General features: G+C 44.4%; 2 protein-coding genes across 2 annotated transcripts in view; one reads left to right on the top strand and one right to left on the bottom strand.

Annotated features, from left to right (window-relative positions):
* Positions 1 to 6977, top strand: part of Usp44 (ubiquitin specific peptidase 44) — a 43016-nt gene extending 36039 nt beyond the window's left edge. Inside the window, exon 6 of the mRNA XM_010629181.3 lies at positions 6902 to 6977. Coding sequence (XP_010627483.1) covers positions 6902 to 6942 — 41 coding nt within the window. The 3' untranslated portion in view covers positions 6943 to 6977. The remainder of the gene's footprint in view (positions 1 to 6901) is intronic.
* The window catches only part of Metap2 (methionyl aminopeptidase 2), a 29367-nt gene that overhangs the window by 8041 nt on the left and 2590 nt on the right, over positions 1 to 18736 (bottom strand). The window contains exons 3-6 of the mRNA XM_010629176.3: positions 10417 to 10482; positions 6584 to 6686; positions 1602 to 1763; positions 690 to 871 (exon numbers count right to left, since the gene is read on the bottom strand). Of these exons, the coding sequence (XP_010627478.1) occupies positions 690 to 871; positions 1602 to 1763; positions 6584 to 6686; positions 10417 to 10482 (513 nt within the window). The remainder of the gene's footprint in view (positions 1 to 689; positions 872 to 1601; positions 1764 to 6583; positions 6687 to 10416; positions 10483 to 18736) is intronic.

The raw sequence follows: 18736 nt of genomic DNA, 5'->3' as shown, positions 1-18736 counted from the left end.
ATCACACAGAGATCCCACTTCAAAAAAACTGATAGAATGAGGGACTCAAAGGAGGGAAGCTTTCCAAGTCCCAGGAGATCGCATCACCAGAGGCACAAGGTAGGGAGTAGAGTTTATAGAGTAAAACCAATGAATTATAAGGCTGGCAAACGGACTCTGAGACAGCAGGGATCCAGCACTCTCCCTCCTGCACTGTTATGCAGACAGAAACAAGATGAAGCAAGAGGAAGGGAAAGCAGGCAGGGTCACACAGGGCAGGGGAAAGGCACAGAGCAGAGCCCTGAGGGTGCCACTTTTCAGAGTTCAATCCCAGCTCGCTCACTTGCCTGGCTGTGAGGTGACGAGGTGCTTGGGGGCAATTTGGAAAAGCAAACATGTACATACAAGTGGAAAAACTGGAAGGCCTGAGATAAATTTATTATTTAAATGTTTATTATTAAAAAGGATATATAAAACAAAGACCTGAAGGAAAAAATACGGGCTAGCTCCACGCCTTAATACAAAAATAAGCTTCAATTTCCCAACAGTCTTCACCTTAGGTAGGGTGCTTTAAAGTAAGTCTGAGTGTGCTCTACTGAAAATTTATAAGCACAGTATTTATAGCCCCACCCAACACACACAAAACTAGAGGTTTTATTTCGGTTTGTTCTGGGTGGGAGCAGAAGGTAGGATTGTCTCCACACACTCACCACTTATATGTGTTCCAAAGTCGATCTTACAGATGTCATCGTACTGCAACACCGTGGTGTCGCCCGCGTTGGGCGTGTAGTGTGCGGCACAGTTATTGAGAGAACAGCCCGTTGGAAAGGCCAGGCCTGCATTCAAGCCGTTCTCTTTGATGAGCTTGCGTGAACAGTCTTCCAACTTCTCACTGAAACAGAAGTAACGGAGATGGGTTTACTTTCATACTCATACCTTCACATGGGGTATAGCTCAAAGCTCCAAAATCTACTAAAATCCTGAGTGACAGGAGCACTTTCTGGATGCTATGAAAATACCTCTTCTACAAAATATAAGGAAATAAATTCTTTTAGAAACCTCTAGAAAACACCAGCCACGCTGAACTTCATTTGCCAGGAAGTCTCAACCTTGACAAGCTGAAGAGCTGATTGTATTTGCTCCTGGTGTGTATTTAAATATCGACTTGCCGGGGATTTAGCTCAGTGGTTCCACCGCCTGCCTCAGAAGCACAAGGACCCAAGTCCAAAAAAAAAAAAAAAACAAAACCCAAAAAACCAAACTGACTCAACCTGACAAGTTGTCTTCCATAAGATTTTCTCGAGATGGACACAAAGGCATCAGTTTCCTGGTTCCCTGCCTGCACTATAGTCGCGTGCTATGTCTAGACACTTCTTCTAGCGACTTTGAGTCTTAGTAAGCACTGTCACCGAGCAAAACAACAGCGTCCAGGCAGAGGCGCCGAGCGTGCAGGCTGCACCCCTTAGGGTCTCCTCACCAGGGAGCTACTGCAAGAGCTTGCAAGGCAGGTAAACATTCTTCAGTCTTTTAGCAAAGTGGTATGGAAAGCCAAATATTACAATTGGAAAACTGGTACTAAAAATTTTTTGTTTTATCGTGTTCTTACAAAAATGTGTCTTTACCAGATCTCTATCATCGCCATCCCAGGCTTGATCCAGCTCATGACGTATTTTCTAACTTGTCGATGTGCTTCCGCGGCTTCTCGGAAATCATTCCAAACCTCCTCGCTGGCCTGATCTAACGCTTTCTTTTCTTCACTTGTAGTTCTCCAAGTAGCTGTTCGCCTTTAGAATAGGCACATCATAGTATGAGTCATTTAAAAAGAGAGCAGAACAAGCACAAAAGCTGAGGGGGACAAAAACATACCAAGCAATTTATTTTAGGTAAAGTATATTATAATACATTCAGTTTACGCATGTCAAAAAAGTTTCTGAAATACCAAAAGCCACATTCTTGCAACCAACCCAAATCAAGTTCAGTCTTATTTTAAGACTCCTGGGGAAAAAAATCTCTCTGCTCAGACTTCATTCATAGGCAGAAAGACTAAAACCCTGCCAACATAAAATGACAAAACAGGCCGGGGATTTAGCTCAGTAGTGCCTTCTCCGGCCTCACAAGTGTAAGGTCCTGAGTTCAATCCCTGGTACCAAAAAAACAAAACAAAACAAAAACCACCATCGAAATACAAAATGACAAAACAGGAGAGAACTAGAAAAGCCAGATAAGAATCCTAGAAACCAAGCAGGCGGGGTGTGCGTGACAGAGAGAAGATCCTTGAGCTAATAAATACTTAGGAGCCCTCAAAGAAGTCCACCAAATCAGCACCACCCACAGAACCACCAAGAGCCATGCCTCCTCTCACACAACTGTGTGGCACCTGCGTGTAACCCATGCACAGCCTCCCAAACCATCACTGGGTTACTCAAAATACCAAACGTACTGTGAACGCTATGAAAATAGCTGACAGGGCCCCGGGGATTTAGCTCAGTGGTTCCACTGCCTGCCTTGCAAGCACAAGGTCCTGAGTTCAATACCAGGTACCAAAAAAAAAGAAAAGGAAATAGCTGACGCACTATTTAGAGAATAACAAGAAAAAGTGTGTACATGTTTAATACAGATGCAATTTCTTTTTCTTTTTTTTTGGGGGGGTGTCGGCAATTGAACTCAGGACCTTGCGCTTGTGAGACAGGTGGTGGAACCACTGAGCTAAATTAATCCTCAGCCCCAGATGCACTTTCTTAAAAGGCACTTTTGGTCCACAATTGCTTGGAGCCACAGAGGCAGAGCCCAGTGATACAAAAGGCTGAAAATATGAATCCGAAGCCTGACCTAGAATCCACATGCGCACTCCCCACAATGCAGGACACTGTGCCAGTACAGGGTTTTCCCAGCGGCGTGTGTACTGGAAGTAACCCTCCACTTAAGAGACACAGTTTGGGAAACTGAAACTGCCAGCATTAACAGATTTTTATGTTTAAGATCTGGAACAAAAGGCATCGACTCCCTTCAAACAGCACATTTTCAAAACATTAACTGTTTTAAAATGAAAATCTTTTAAAAACCACTTCTACACATTTTTAGGTAATGCTGAATACAGTTCCTAACCCCGTGATCACCAGTGTAGAAAGTGATGCCATACAAAAATCCACCTGTCCCGGCCAGTGGCTCAGAGCAGAGCCACACAAGCCCCCAGTGCCCCCTGTGAGTAACACCATACTGCGCACAGCTGTGCTCAGACTTGGATGCAGCAGGGGCAGAGGGGATGGCAAAGCCTTTTACTACTGGTTTCTTCACAGCTGAAAACTGCCCACAACTACGCTGAACTGCACATGCCAGGGCCAGAGTTGTAGCTCAGCAGCGCTGCACCTGCCTCACAAGCGCAAGGTCCTGACTTCGATAGCTGGTACCAAAAAAGTAAAATTAAACTAAAAATAAATAAACTAAGCATGCACAAGTCAAGGCCCCAATGCTGACTTCACCCCATGTGCCCACCACCCAGGCCTGGGGGTTTTCTGGCCTGCACCGGGCGCCCACTGTGGCACTAGTGGGCCTGGCTTGCTCTCTCTGGTGGGAAGGTATTTTCCATCTGCTGATGCTGTCAGATACCAAACCAGCACCATGCTGGCAAACTCTAGTCAGCTCCTGCCTCCCAAAGTACTTAAAACTGCTTTAACAGGAAGAGGAAACTCAGGCAACCATGTAGCCCTAGCCCCTTCTCCTCCGCAGATTCAAGTCTCATCTGAACCAAGGACCCAAATGTTCTAAGTCTCTCTGAGGCATAAAGGTACGAGTGATACTCCTAGATCTACTTTGTTTTTATTTGTTTTTTTTGGTACCAGAGATCAAGCTCAGGACCTTATGCTACATCTACTTTTAAATGAAATACATCTCAACTTTTCACCTCTCACACAGGCCATAATGCAGGTACCTACACCACAGCTGCAGCTGGCAGTAAAGCTTTTTTTTTTTTGGTAAATACGGGATCTTGCTGTGTAGTTCACACCAGCCCTATGTAACCCAGGCTGGCCTCAAACTCAAGGCAATCCTCCTGCTTCAGCCTCCAGAGAGTGCTGGGATTACAGGCATTGCCACCACACCCAACTGCTGGCAATAAAGTTTTAAGGACCACCCACTTCAAAATGCAAAGGTTTTGTGAAAAGAAAAATCACCAGCAAATATTTACTGTAGAGTAATAAGATGAAGACTGTATCTACAGGAACTTAATAGAACTGCTGAATCTAGGGCCATAAAGGGGCAGTGGTACAGGTTGGGCATCGTGGCACACGCTTGTAGTCACAGCACTCGGGAAGCTGAGGCAGGAGGACTGCTGTGAGTTCCAGGCCAGCATGGGCTACAGTGAGTTCCAGGTGAGCCTCAACTATATAGCAAAAAAATATAAGTTATCAAAAAAATTTGTTTTAATTTTTAAAAAAGGGGCACCAATTCTAATTCCTGCCCCTCACCCACCCTTCAGATTCTTTCAGGGTTTTTTGTGTGTTTTTTTTTTCTTGGTAGCAGGGACCATACTTCAGACCTTGCTCTGGTGAGCTCAATCTCTGGCCCCTCAATCCATTTCTTTAAAGGTTAAGCCACCAGCAGGGCATGGTGGTGCACACAGCCTGGGCTACACAGTGAGACCCTGTCTCAAATAAACACCAGAAATGAAAAAGGTTAAGACACAAGTATAATTAAATTGCAAATGTATTTCTATTACATTTTACAATCAGAATATGGCCTAATAAACCCCCAATACTGAAATCAAAAGATGTCATGAACACCTAATACTTTTTTCTCTTTTTGAGACAGGGTCTCACTATGTAGTTCAGGCTGGCCTTACACTCATTACACAGCCCAGGCTGGGCTCTATCCTCCTGCCTCAGCTTCCCAAGTACTGGGATGACAGGTGTGCGCCACCATGGCTGGCAGAAATTATGAAGATGTGATGAAAAAACCTAATGACCTCACTGAGCTCTTAACAATCATTCCAAGTGAAGAGTCACCATTCAAAGGACATGCGCAGGGTAGAAATGCCTTTCAGACATAGTACATGTGCAAGAAACAACTGAAACTGCTTAAAAGGTCGCTGTGCTGGACGTGGTGGTGCACGTCTGTAATCCCAGCTCTTGGAAGGCTGAGGCAGGAGGATCTTGGAGAGTTTGAGGCCAGTCTGAGCTACATAGTGAATTTCAGGGCCAGCATGAGCGAAAAAGAAAAGGGAGATCCTGCCTCTAAAAACAAAAAACAAATACAAAAAAAAAGCTCACCTTTCCAGGGAGTATTTACAGAACATGCAAATGTATCCTGCTCTTTGATGTGGGGGAAAGGGGTGCTGAGGATTACACTCAGGGCTTTCTATCTGCACTACATCCCCAGACCATTTTATTTTTTAATTCTGTGACAGGGTCTTGCTGAATTACCGAGCTGCCTAGGCTGGGCTCACACTTGCAGTCCTGCCTCAGCCTCCCAGAGCTCCAGGACTACAGGGGCACACCAGCAAGCCCACTGTTCCATCACTTTTGTCAGTGGCCACACAAGGCAGTGAAATAGGGTAAAATCAAGTCATAGAAAGGTATCTTTTTAAAACGGCAATTAATGTTAAATAGCCACAATATTTATGGCCCCATTGCACGGATAACTAAAAAAACTAATCACATCTGCATTTTAAAGCATTACATGGCATATTTGTAAAACCCATTTGCTTTTTTGGGGTAGGGTCTCGCTATGTAGCCCAGGCTGGCCTCGAACTCACAGCCATCCTGCCCCAACTTCCCAACTGCTGAAAGGTAAGCTTTTAGCCCAAAACACACATGGATATGACATAAATTCCTTTCTCTGAAAACTGATAAAGGGCAAAAATAAAACATTTTAAATCTGATGCCAAGGGCCGAGGATTTAGCTCAGTGGTGCCGCTGCCTTCCTCGAAAGCGTGAGTTCGATCCCTGGTACCAAAAAACAGAAAATATCAGTACCCAAATAACTGAGAATATTAGCATCCACCTTGCAGAGGAGGAAATGAAAGTCCACCATGAAGCCCAGTGAGAAACAGCAGGCAGCAGCCTGTGCCCAGCTTCCAGGTAAATGTGCCAGGAGCCAAGAGCGAGTTGTCAAACCGGTCCGGCCACCTGTACTCTTACTGTAATTACCTACCTAACGCCCTCACGTGGAAAGGTATTAAAAGTCCCAATGGAGACGAACATCAAAAAACACTTCTGTCAAACTAAATCTAGAGAAGAACTGTAAACATGTGAAGGTACGGACAGGTGACTCAGAACCCCAGAGTGGAAATCACAGGTGATGCGCTATGAGTACAGTTCAATATGAGTACAGTTCATACAGGAAAATTAGATCAACGCAAATCCACGGTGACGTGTTGAGAAGCAAAAACCAAATTTCTGTTAACCTTTACTACAAAGATTAGTTTTTGTAACCCCCACTTTAATATCTGTTCAACTGGCCAATCGTTTTGGGTAAGAGGGCTTTTACTGTATTTCCTTCATAACACTCATAAGCTTTTAATAAAACAGTGACGTTCTGAGGACAACGCAATCTGCTTTATGCCCAGCCCCCCAAGTCCGCAGAGCGGCGCGGGGCTTCCGGCCCTTACCCGTCCTGTGTGGGTGGGTACTCGCACTCCTGTCCCTTCGGGAACACGCCGCTAGGGTACAGGTCACAGATTGGCACCGAGGGAGGGTCTGTCTGAACCTTTGCTGTGAGACACAAATTAAGCATTAACTTCTGTACTTACAAATAAAGGCATCATTGCAGCTTTTTTTTTTTTTTCAGTACCGGGGATTGAATTCAGGTCCTTGTGCTTACAAGGCAGACAGTGGAACCACTGAGCTAAATCCCCGGCCCCACTGCAGCTTTTTGTTCTACAGCTGTTCTGCACGTTGTGATTTTACTCTCTGTTGCCATTTTACAGCCACCAACAGAAGACACTTCCCAGGCGGGCACCTCCTCTGACTAAGTGCTGCGTGGGAAGAGGAAGCGCTGGCCTCTTAGGAAGTTTTCATCTTCATTTACTATGGCAGAGATGCAACAAACAGAGGCTGGCTTTCACAGGTAAAGCCCAAAGAAGTAACAAGTAACACCTGACAGCAATAAAACCAAACGTGAACCTATTTCACGGTTTTAACAAACTACATGAGAAACTATTATTTGGAGGGAAGGTTAGTAAGTTGTGAGCATGCTCAATAGCTGCTGACACTTCAGTACTCAGCAAACACCGCAGGCAATGTCTCCCAAACCATACAGAGGTTGAACATCCATTATCCAAAAACTCAAACCCGAAACTTCCTGAGCGCTACACAACTAGGAAATTCCTGGTTTCCTGTGGCAGTGATAACCAAAGGTGCACTAACAATACTATGTAAAATTACCTCAAAGGGCACCTGTGCAAAAAACCAAAAGCCCAGTGTGGTGGCACACTAGGCCTAGCCCTCGGGAGACTGAGGCAGGATTGACGTGAGTTCAAGGCCAGCCTGGACTACATAGCAAGAGTATCTCAAAATTTTTTAATTTAAAAAACAAAAGAATTTCATGTTTAGACTTAGGTTCTACCTCCAAGATATCTCACGATGTATATAGAAACATTCCAGTCTTAAAAAAATCCAAACTCTGCAACACTGCTGGCCCAAGAAGTTTGGAGGGGAACACAACTGTAAAGACACCAGTGTATCCCGAGACACTCTCAGAGCAAAATGCCTAAGAACGACACATATAGTCCTTATGCAAAAACTTGTCTTTTAGTACAAAGGTTGCACCCAAGGAAGGCCAAGAAGTTGCAAGAGAGTTAATTTATGCAGCAATCAATCTATGACTTTCATTGCAGACAGCTACAGCTTTTAAAAGCTCCTGAGATTGAGTAGTTTCCTTTGGATTATAACTGGCCGTACATTACAGATATTTGTCTTAAATTTTAACATTTTGCTCCTTTTGTTCTGCAAATGCAAAAAAAGCACAGAAAAATATGACCATGTATTGAGGCAAATCATTTATCTGTGGAACCATTTCCTCCTTCAATCCAAACAGCCTCTCAAGAGTGCTTTCTCTTGTGTTTTCTCCCTGTGTGACAAGGTTTTAACACTTTCTATGAGCCATAAAAGTGGGAAACACTGCCTTAGGGTCTTCCTATTACGTGTCCCTAAGCACAAACAATGATAAAACCAGAACACTTTACAGGTCATCTAACTCCGCTTCCACTCTGAGGACCGCTTAGCGCTCTGGCGGATAGCACCGCGCTCCTGTCAATGGAGGCCACCACGGCCTCTCCCCCCACAGTCCACACCCATGGGGACATCACTGCCAGGAGCCCTTCCTGCTTTGGAGTTTAAGAAAAATGTACTAGGCTGGGCGTGGTGGCACACAACAGTGATCCCAGCACTCAGGAATCTGAGGGAGGACTGTCACAAACCCGGTCAGCCTGGCCTACATAGTGAGACCCTGTCTTAAAAAATAAAAAAGAAAGCACTATGCGCTGCAACTCACTTACCCCTCTCCAAGCGGAGAAACCATTTCAAGGGGTAAGTGATATGGTGCCAGGGCTGAGTCAGTGTAATGGGCCAAACAAGGTGCAAGCAGAGTGAGACTACAAACCGCACATTCTCAATTTCTGCTGCTCAAAGCTGAGAGGAGGGGCTCAGGGGTAGAGCTCTTGCCTTGCATGTACAAGTCCCTGGGTTTGATCCCAGCACCACAGAAGTAAATAAATAATTACATTCATTCCTGCTGCTCCTGAAACAAGACTCATTTTTTTGGTTCACGCTGCTACAATGCTCAAAACCCTTAGAACACTACCACTCCACTGATTTTACATCTGTCGTCGTAAAATTTCTGCTTGTTAACATTAGCTTATGTCAGTCATCCTGGTTTTCTCAAAAAAATACTAATTTTTGTCAAAGCTTTAACTCGTCTACAAATCTGGTAGATACCTTCGATAGTCGGTCCACACATGGATCTGATGAAGGACTGGAAAAGAGCATCAGAGAAGGAAATCTGGACTATGTAACCGGAAGTGCCCCAGCTGACGTGCAGCCTTACCACATGTTAGCTGAGACTCAGACGAGAGCTGAGTGCCAGCCGCCGGTGCCTCAGCTACAAGACAGGGTGAGGTGACACCTGGGATCACTTTGAGAACGCTGACACTACGTCCAATCCCGCTGTCCTGTTTCTGTGGTGTGAGAACTCAAACCTTGCACACGCCAGATAAGCAAGCGCTCTGCCACTGAGCTATCTACACCCTGATCTCCAACTGCTGTGTAAAATTAGATAAGCTCTCTTAATCTATATCGCAGTCACTTATAATTCTCCCACGCTGTAGATGTCAAAAATGAGGACAGTCAACTGTCCGTGGTTAAATTATTTGGTTTACACCAGAAGCGATTTAAGGTGCCGTATCAAGACACCAAAAATATGCAAATACAGACATACAAAGTAAAGCAAAAAGCAAAATAAGAACATTTAAAAATAAAACCTGAAATGAGGCCAGTATAGAACCACAAACTTGGCTCTAAGCCCTCTAGTAGCCAACCTTATATAGTTATGTTATTTGCATAGTTCATAGTGCTTCTGAGATAAAACTGATCAAAATGATCAAAACTCATCAACTACTCAAGAACAGCTCAATTATTCTTTTTTTGGGATCAAACTCAGGGATCTTGTGTTTGCCAGACAGGTGGCTGAACCTCTAAGCTAAATCCCTGGCCCCAACTCAATTATTCTTTTCTTTCTTTTTTTTTGGGGGGGGTAATGGGGATCAAATTCAGGTCCTGTGCTTGCAAGGCAGGCAGCAGAACCACTGAGCTAAATCCCCAGCCCAAATAATAGAATCCCTGTTTTGTTTTTTCTTTTTGGTACCAGCGATCGAACCTAGGTCCTTGTGCTTGTAAGGCAGGCACTGGAACCAATGAGCTAAATCCCTGGCTCAATTATTCTTGATACCAACACCAAGAAAAGATAGGCAGGAATGGTGTTACACACCTATAATCCCAGCACTTTGGGAGGCTGAGGCAGGAGGATCACAGTGAGTTCAAGACCAGGCTGAACTACACAGTATGACCTACCTCAAAAAAATAAATAAAATTATTTATAGGAGCTCATTCCTAACATGTTTAAATTCAGCCAGTATTTCTTAGCTGAAGAGCAGCTAAAGAAAATATCAGCAAGGGGCTGAGGACATAGCTCAGTGGTGATATGGCTGCCTGGCAAGGGCAAAAGTCCCCCCGGTTCAGTCCTGGTACTGGAAAAAAGAAAAAGAAAATACGAACAAGATTGTTCAAACATTTGCACAGAACTATTAGCCTCACTCATTCTACCTCTGCTAGGCTGAAGCTTATTTCCCTGACCTGTATAGACCGGAGAGCTTCTGATGCTCTCTGCAAATCTGCTGGTTAATAACCACCGATAAACTTTGTAGCAAGATTAAGGCGAGACACTAACGTCCTCTCTTCTTCTTCTTCTTTTTCTTCTTCTTTCCAGATACTCCATCTCCATCACCATCTCCATCTACAAAACAAAATTTCAAGTCTGTATCACTGAAACCTCCTAATGGAGGGAGAAAGCGAAGCAAGAAGAAAAGTGTGAGTGCACACAGAGGGACGATTTCTAAGGAACAATGGACAAGTATTGCTCAAGGCTCTTCTATTTTATTCTAAATATTTTTTTTGGTTTTTTGAGACAAGGTCTCACTATGTAGTTGAGACTGACCTGGAACTCACTATGTAGCCCAGGCTGGTCTCGAACTCACAGCGATCCTGCTGCCTCAGCCTCCCGAGTGCTGCGATTACAGGCGTGCGCCACCACACCCCAGCAAGGCTCTTCTAAATGCTACTGCACATTGCTGGTACATGTCAATACTCTTACACAAACGAGTGTTGCTATCTTTAAGTATCAGCTTGACTTGTGTGATAAAAAGAATTAACAAAGTTTACTTTGAATTATGCTAGTAAAAACTGTTGAATGAGATTTTGTAAGAAAATTGCATTAACTTTCTTTTTAAAAAGCAAGGAATTTAGGGCTAGGGATTTAGCTCAGTGATTCCAATGCCTGCCTCGCAAGCATAAGGTCCTGAGTTCAATCCCCGGTACAAAAAAAAAAAAAAAAAAAAAAAAAAAAAAAAGCAAGGGATTTAACTAGTATTTGCTTATTATCACTAATAATGGTCCTGTGACTTCGCCTACAATAACTGTGCCCCAGTGAGGGCAGCATTCAATCAAGAGTGGATGCCAATGGATCCCCAATCAGCTAAGGACATTTAGGGCACTGTATTTTACAGTGTCTTTTCTCAGACAGTCATCCCAGAAAGAGTTCTCCTTCTGGGTCAAATTGCATGCAAAGACCAGAGGCTCTATGTGCTTTTCCTGGGTTCATTGTTCTAAAAGTCTCAGAGCCCATTGCCCACACTTTTTTTGTGTTAAGAACCATGTTGGGAAAGAACGGCCCACAGAGTACCCAAAGCGCCCATAACTCTGACCCTTTCTACCAAGAGCTGTGAAGCCTAGGCCTCTATACTCTTGAACTTTGAGAAAACATTAAGGGTACAAGTCAGGACAAGATAAAATAGTAACTTACACAACTTCAAATAAAGTTATCAAAACAGACATGGGTATCTAAATTTCTAAAAAATCCTCCTCACTGATTTCCGCAATCACTTTTGGTTTGGTTTTATTTGTCTTGTTTTGTTTTTATACTGCAGCTCAAACCCAGGCACGAGGCAGGTGGTTTGTTTTTTATCCTCCTCACTGATTTCCGCAATCACTTTTGGTTTGGTTTTGTCTTGTTTTGTTTTTATACTGCAGCTCAAACCCAGGCACGAGGCAGGTGGTTTGTTTTTTGTTTTTGTTTTTGTTTTGTTTTTTTGGTTTTTTGAGACAGGGTCTCACTATGTAGGTGAGACTGAACTTGGAACTCACTATGTAGCCTAGGCTGGTCTCAAACTCACAGCAATCCTCCTGCCTCAGCCTCCTGCATGTGCCACAATGCCCAACTCTGATTTATTGATGAATTTATTTTTTTATTGAGTTTATTGGTACATTTTAGGCATACGGTACAGTTACATTCATCATTGGGATCTTGTACCTTTACGTGACAGGTCTTGGTTCTCATTTTTTCCTTGTCCCTGCCCTCCCTTCACTCTCCCTCCCTATTTACAAACATTTTCTTTCCGTTTTTTCATTTTCTCATGTTTTTTCAGCTTGGCTTTGTTTCTTTGTTTTTGAGATAGAATTTCACTCTACAGTCCTGCCTGGCCTCAAGCTTTCGGCAATCCTCCCGCCTCAGCCTCCTGGGTACTAAGATCACAGGGAGGCAGCACCATGCCTGGCCACGATCACTTTTGAAATATCTAGATCTACCTACAAATTACACAGATATGAAACAGGGACGACAGGGCGCTGTCAGTCAGGGATGGGCTAGCGGTACGCTTACTGTGCACAGTCTGAAACATTCCACTTAGTGGCACTCACTCCTCAGTAACTTCAGACAGTGAGATCCACACCTATAACCATGTCGAAGGACTCTTTGCTTAAAGTGCATCATTTTCACTCCCAGCTTCACAAACAGGAAAGAAATGATCTAAAAGACTACGCATGATAGTCTTTAAATATCACACAAAACTGCAATCATTAATTTACACTGGCACCTAATCTCTGTAAGCACCCTAAGGGTGGGACACCCCCCCATTGTTTCTCTGGGTACTAAGGATCAGACCCAAAGAGCTCTGAGCTACATCCTCTGTCCTTTTAAATTTTACTTTGAGACAGGGGCTTGCTGTGTAGTCCAGACTAGCCTGGGACTCACCACACAGCCCACGCTGGCCTCAAGCTTGAGATCCTCCAGCCTCAGCCTCCCAAGTCCTAGGATTACCAGCATGCCACTACTCCTGGTTTAGACATCATTTTTTTAAGTATAGTGACAAGAATATGGTTCTGTCTGTTAGAATGTTCTTTAATTTATTTCTTTATTCTTTTACTTAAATAAGAAACAAGAAGTGAGTAGGCCTGGTGGTACATGTCTGTAATCCCAGCACTCTGGTCTGAGGCAGAAGGATCCCAAGTTTGAGCTCAGCCTGGGAAATTGCTAGGAAGAGACCCAGTCTCAAAAATGAAAAAGGCTTAAAAAAAATTTTTTTTTGTATTGGGGTTCAAACTTGGGACCTTGTGCATGCCAGGCAGGGGCAGCACCCTGAGCTAAATCACCAGCCCAGCAAGAAAAGTATTACTTGTTGGTTTTCAGATTCAAAAGCCTACCAGGAATCAGACTCAGGACCTTGCACTTATGAGGCAGGTGCAGAACCACTAAGCTAAATCTCCAGCCCACATTTATAACTTTCTTCATTTCACTAAATGTTCAAGTTTCTAAGCGCCAGGTAATAAGGAGAGAAGAGTAAAAAGACAGTTTGTGCTCTGGAAAAACATTCATGGTCTAGCATATTGCCATACTCTAGATGCAACCCAAAACAAATGCTTCGAGATGATCACCAATTTCAAACATTCGGAAACCTTCCCAGCTATGCGACCTTGGTGAGTTATTCAGCCTCTACTTAACAATGGTTTTTTCATCTTTTAGACAGGATAAAGACCTTATTATCACTTTTTTTATTATCATCTTTCTGAAGCTGATTACCTTACTCCATGTTCAATGTCTGATTCAGTACAGAAAAGGAGCCCAATTTTTGTGTCAGGACTGAAGAGTGAACCCCACATGCTGCGGTTCCAATAATTACCCCAGCTAGATCTTACATGGCTTTCTTTCACAGCTTCCCAACATGTTCCTAACAGCAGAGACACTTCATATTATCTTTTTTTTTTGTACCAGGGATCGAACTTGGGTCCTTGCACTTGCAAGGCAGGCGGCAGCACCACTGAGCTAAATCCCCAACCCAGTTCACATTATTTATTAACACTAGGCCCAAACCAAAGGAAATCTGTTAAACTGACTAGACATCCATATAAAAAAAGTCATCCTTTACGGTGCACTACACAGAAAGGTTAATTCCAAATGAATGTACATAACACTTCCTGCAGAGAACAGAAAAGAAAATGTTCACGACCTTAGAGACAATGGTACATTCAGGACACAAAAGGCACCACCAACAAAGCAGAGATAATTAGACTTCATCAAAATTAAAACTGTGTGGCAAATGATTTTGTGGACAAAGTGAAAAGGCGCCCCTTCTACAGAATGGGAATGTGTGAGGCACATATCTGATAAAGAAGTCACAACTAGAGCACAAAGAAGTGTGCTGGGTCAGATGACAACCCATAAACTCAACAAAAGAGCTGAACAAACACTTCAAAAGACACATGAAAGGCAAATTAGGACCACAAGGACGTCACAGGGCACGCCTATTAAAAAGAGTGTAATTTAAAGACTGACCACATCAGCCAGGCATGGCAGTGCACACCTGTGATCCCAGCACACAGGAGGATCACTGTGCTGCGAGGTTGAGACCAGCCTGGGCTACACAGTGAGTTCCACGTCAGTCTCAGCTACATAGTGAGACCCTGCCTCAAAAAACAAAAAAAGAACTGACAACATCGAGTACACAAACCCAGAAGCTCAACCACTGCGGGCAGGAACACCAAGTGGTACAGCCCCTTTGAAAGACGATCTGACAGTTTCTTACCAGGTTAAACCTTATCAGGTGGCCTTGAATCACACCCCTAGGTATTTACCCAGAAGACGTTGAGAGCCACATCTGCACAAGGACCTGGATGCCAATGCTCAAAACAACTGTGTTCACAACACACAAAAACTGGAGACAACTTAAACATCCTTCAACAGCTGGGCTTGGTGACCCACGCCTGTGATCCCAGCACGGGGAGCCTGAGGCCCGGGCTGACTTGCTGTGAGTTTGAGGCCAGCTGGAATCACACAGCCAGACCTCATCTCAAAAATACATACACTAATTAATATAAAAAAGAACGTCTCTCAACAAGTAAATGAATACACAAATCTGATACTACCAAGCAATAAAAGAGACTGCACACTGCTCATGCCTAAAAACGAACCCAACAACTGAATGACTAACAAAACTGTTACACTAAGTGAAACAAGCCAAACAAACCAAAGAAGCTGCATACTGAGCAAATGCACTGACAGGATGTTCTCCAGGAACCAGAACTGTAGAAAGGAAGCGAGCAGTTACCAGGGTGAGGTGTGGAGCAAGACAACTGGATGCAAGGGGACTCGAGGGAACCTCAGAAAGGCCATGATCCTTGCTGTGGACCACACTCGATACCTCAGACAGACACTGTCCAGGCACTAGGCAAGTAGTCCGATGGCTGCACGAGCCCTCCCCACCTGCCCCGCGTTCCCCACTGCGCTTTCCCCTTCCCCACTGCCCACTGCATGAGTCCAAGCCTGGGATTCCCGGCCCTCGCCCTGCACTCCCCACCCACACTGAAAGCACAGCCGCATCCTGGTCCCCTCCACCCCTTCTCCTTGTACTCCTGCTCCTCCTCCACCTCCTCCTCAGGGCCACCCTGAGCCTCTGCTGAGCCTCTGCGACCTGATTTTAATCAAGACCCACTCCTCCTTCCAGGGAGCGTCCTGCAGCTGCGGCTCACTTCCACAGTTCACGGAAACTATGCTCCTATTGGATCCCTTCCCACCTCCATCCCCATGTGCAGGCGCACTTTTTAACTTTTGTGTGTGTGTGTCACTGGGATTGAACCCAGGACCTTCACACTGAGCAAGCCCTTTTTAAAAAAATTTTTAGTAGAGTCAAAATTAAGTCACCAAGTTGTCCAGGCTGGGCTTGAACTTTGAACCCTTCTTCCTCAATCTCCCAGTGCTGGGTTACACGTGTGCACCACCATATTTCGTCTCTCTACTGTCCCAACAACTCTCCTCTAGGAGAAAAACTCTGAAATACTAGCTTTCCATTCCCTCAAAGAGCACTCATAACAAACAAGCGGCCCTGACTGAATGTGATTATCAAAATGAATTTAAAAAGTAATTACTCAAATTGGAGGAAATTAGCAATATTCCTAAAATATGCTTTAATATGTTCACAATTTCCAATCTGACACACAAAACTGACCCTTTTGCTAGGTGTAGAGGGGCACGCCTGCAATCCCAGCACTCGGAAGGCTGAGGCAGGAGGAATTCACTACACAGTGAGTTCAAGGCCAACCTGAGGGAGACAGCGAGACTCTGTCTCAAAAGAAAGGAAAAGAAAAAAAAAAGACAACTATCCCTTTCAACATTGAGAGAGACAACAGGCAACTTTGCAGAGGGAAATGGAACGTCAAAATCAGCCCTGTGTCATTCTCCCCAGGGTGGACCTATAGCAACGTGTTATGTCACCCTGAATTTACCAACCCTGACTTGTCCAGAGCACACAACAGGTCCCTAACCTAACGCACCAAGCGAGGGAGGATGGAGAAGAGGTTTCTTAGAGAGTAAACGCCAGAGACTCCTTCCCATCTGGGCACCATCTGCACCAAGGCGGACTGCTAGCATCTTGAAGGCAGAGGACACATCCTTCCAAGGGAAGATACTCCTCTACCCTAACCCACCAAGGTGCCGGAAGCACAGCCCTGCTGCTGGCTGAAAGGCACAGCCCCAGCTGGCAGTGCCCAGATAGGGTACCCGGTTCTGGCGGCAGACGACTAACTGTAAATTCAGAGCATGGGAGGACCATTACCTCCTGTGCCAAGACAATCTGCAGAGAGTCAGGCATGCACACCTGTGATCCGAGCACTAGGGAGGATGAGGTAGGAGGATCACCAGAGTTCAAAGCCAGCCTGAACTATGAAGCAAGATCTTGTCTCAAAAAACTACATCACAGTAGTATGTAGAACAATCACAATCCTTAAAGCTAGGGATTTAGCTCAGTAGCACCACACCTGCCTCACATGCCAAGTCCTGTGTTCAATCTCAGCTAAAAAATAATAAAAAAAAAGAATGACAATCCCCTAAATTTTCTTTTTCTACTGTCTTACTGATAGCCTCGATTACTAAATTTTAGCAGCTGTTGCTGCCTTAAGAGAAATCTTACAGCTGGGTACATTACTTCCTGTACCAAAACAGTGTGTAGAAAAAAAAAAGTCTGTAGAGAGCTGGGCATGGTGGTGTATACCTGTAATCCCAACACAGGGAGGCTGAGGCAGGAGGATCACAAATTCAAATTTAACATGGGAAACCTAGACTCAGTGAGACCCTGTCTCAAAAAAAGGGTAGAGGGCCAGTGATTTAGCTCAGTGAGTGATTCCACCGCCTGCCTCACAAGTGTCAGGTCCCGAGTTCGAGCCCCACTACAAAAGGGGGAGATTTAGCTCAGTGGTTCTGCTGCCTGCCTCACAGCAAGTGCAAGGTCCTAAATTTGATACCTGGTACCAAACCAAACCAAACCAAACAAAGTATAAAAGGCGGGTAGAAAAGATGGGCATAGTGGTCCACACCTGTAATCCCAGCATTCAGGAGGCTGAGGCAGGAGGATCACCACAAGTTTGAAGCAAGCCTGAACTACAGGGAGAGATCACATCTTCCAAACAAAGGACAGGGGTGGATAGCAGGATGTAGATCAGTGCAAAGGCCCCGGGGAAGGAAAGGAGGGAAGAAGGGGGAAAGAGAAGGGGCACAAATTTCATGGCACCCAAACACCCATAAGGACCGGGAATTTACAGAAGAGCAGAAGTACTCCAACATGCACCTCTCAGAGTGAGGAAGATACGGAAAAATAAAAGGAATAGACTTGGGATCTCCAAACAGTCTTGAAGTTCTGGCTCTACTTCACATGAATTTAGCTGTGTCACACTGAGCAAACTCGACATCACTTCTCCATCTGTAAAGGAACAATATCACCTACTTTGCTTGGTTTGTGAGGTTAAAATGAATGTGCCTATCAAAGTATCCTGGCACTTAGTGGCTGTTCAGTAATTAAACAGTCCCTACTTGGCCTTCCCCCAAATACATTTTTCGAAGTGAAGATCTAAGCTATCGGAGCAGCTATTCAACATGCCCAACTTTTGAATTGTGGCTACCATGCCCTTCACCCCTACACTTCAGCCCACCCTACACTGCAGGATGGATTTCTGTTCATTTGTTTTGAGACAGGGTCTCGCTATGTAGTTCAGGCTGGCCTTCAACTATCTTAGCCCAGGCTGGTCTCAAACTCATGGCGATCTTCCTGCCTCAGCCTCCCAAGAGCTGGGATTATAGGCATGTGTACCACCACGTCTGACTATAGAGTATATTTTTTATTTGTATTTTTTTCTTTTTACTTTGCCCAAACTCATTCTGCAGAGCCTGTTCTTCTGCAGGGGACTGCAATCTTGTTTATGCCCAAAGCAGGCTGTTAGCAGTGCAGCCTGTGAAGAGTTAACCCCACAAATGGCTTGCTTCAAGAAACAAGTCCGGCCGAAGCCTGCATGGCAAGGTCAGTGTAACTTGCATTCAAATTCCACTTCCACAATTAAAACTTTCTTAACTAGAAGGACAATACTCTAATTACAACCATATATCTTGTCTATTCTGTTTCTAACTTGAAAATGCTTTGTCTATATTAGTTTCCATACAAACTGCAGTGCCGCCCTTGAACGTAGCTCGTCTTTACCCCAATTGATTACCAATAAAAATCAGTGCCAGGGATTTAGCTCAGTGCATCGCAAGGTTCCGAGTTCAATCCCCAGTACCAAAAAACAAAAAAACAAAACACTAAAAAACAACAAAACCAGTGGCTTGGACTGGCCAGCACCTGTCAGTTGCAGCAGCAGTGGTTTTTTGGTTTTTTTTTTTTTTTTTTTCGGCCTCA

This window comes from Fukomys damarensis, unplaced genomic scaffold (assembly GCF_012274545.1).
Source record: "Fukomys damarensis isolate Sample0158 unplaced genomic scaffold, DMR_v1.0_HiC HiC_scaffold_15, whole genome shotgun sequence".
Classification (NCBI taxonomy): domain Eukaryota; kingdom Metazoa; phylum Chordata; class Mammalia; order Rodentia; family Bathyergidae; genus Fukomys; species Fukomys damarensis.
This window is presented reverse-complemented; position numbering and strand designations above follow the sequence as displayed.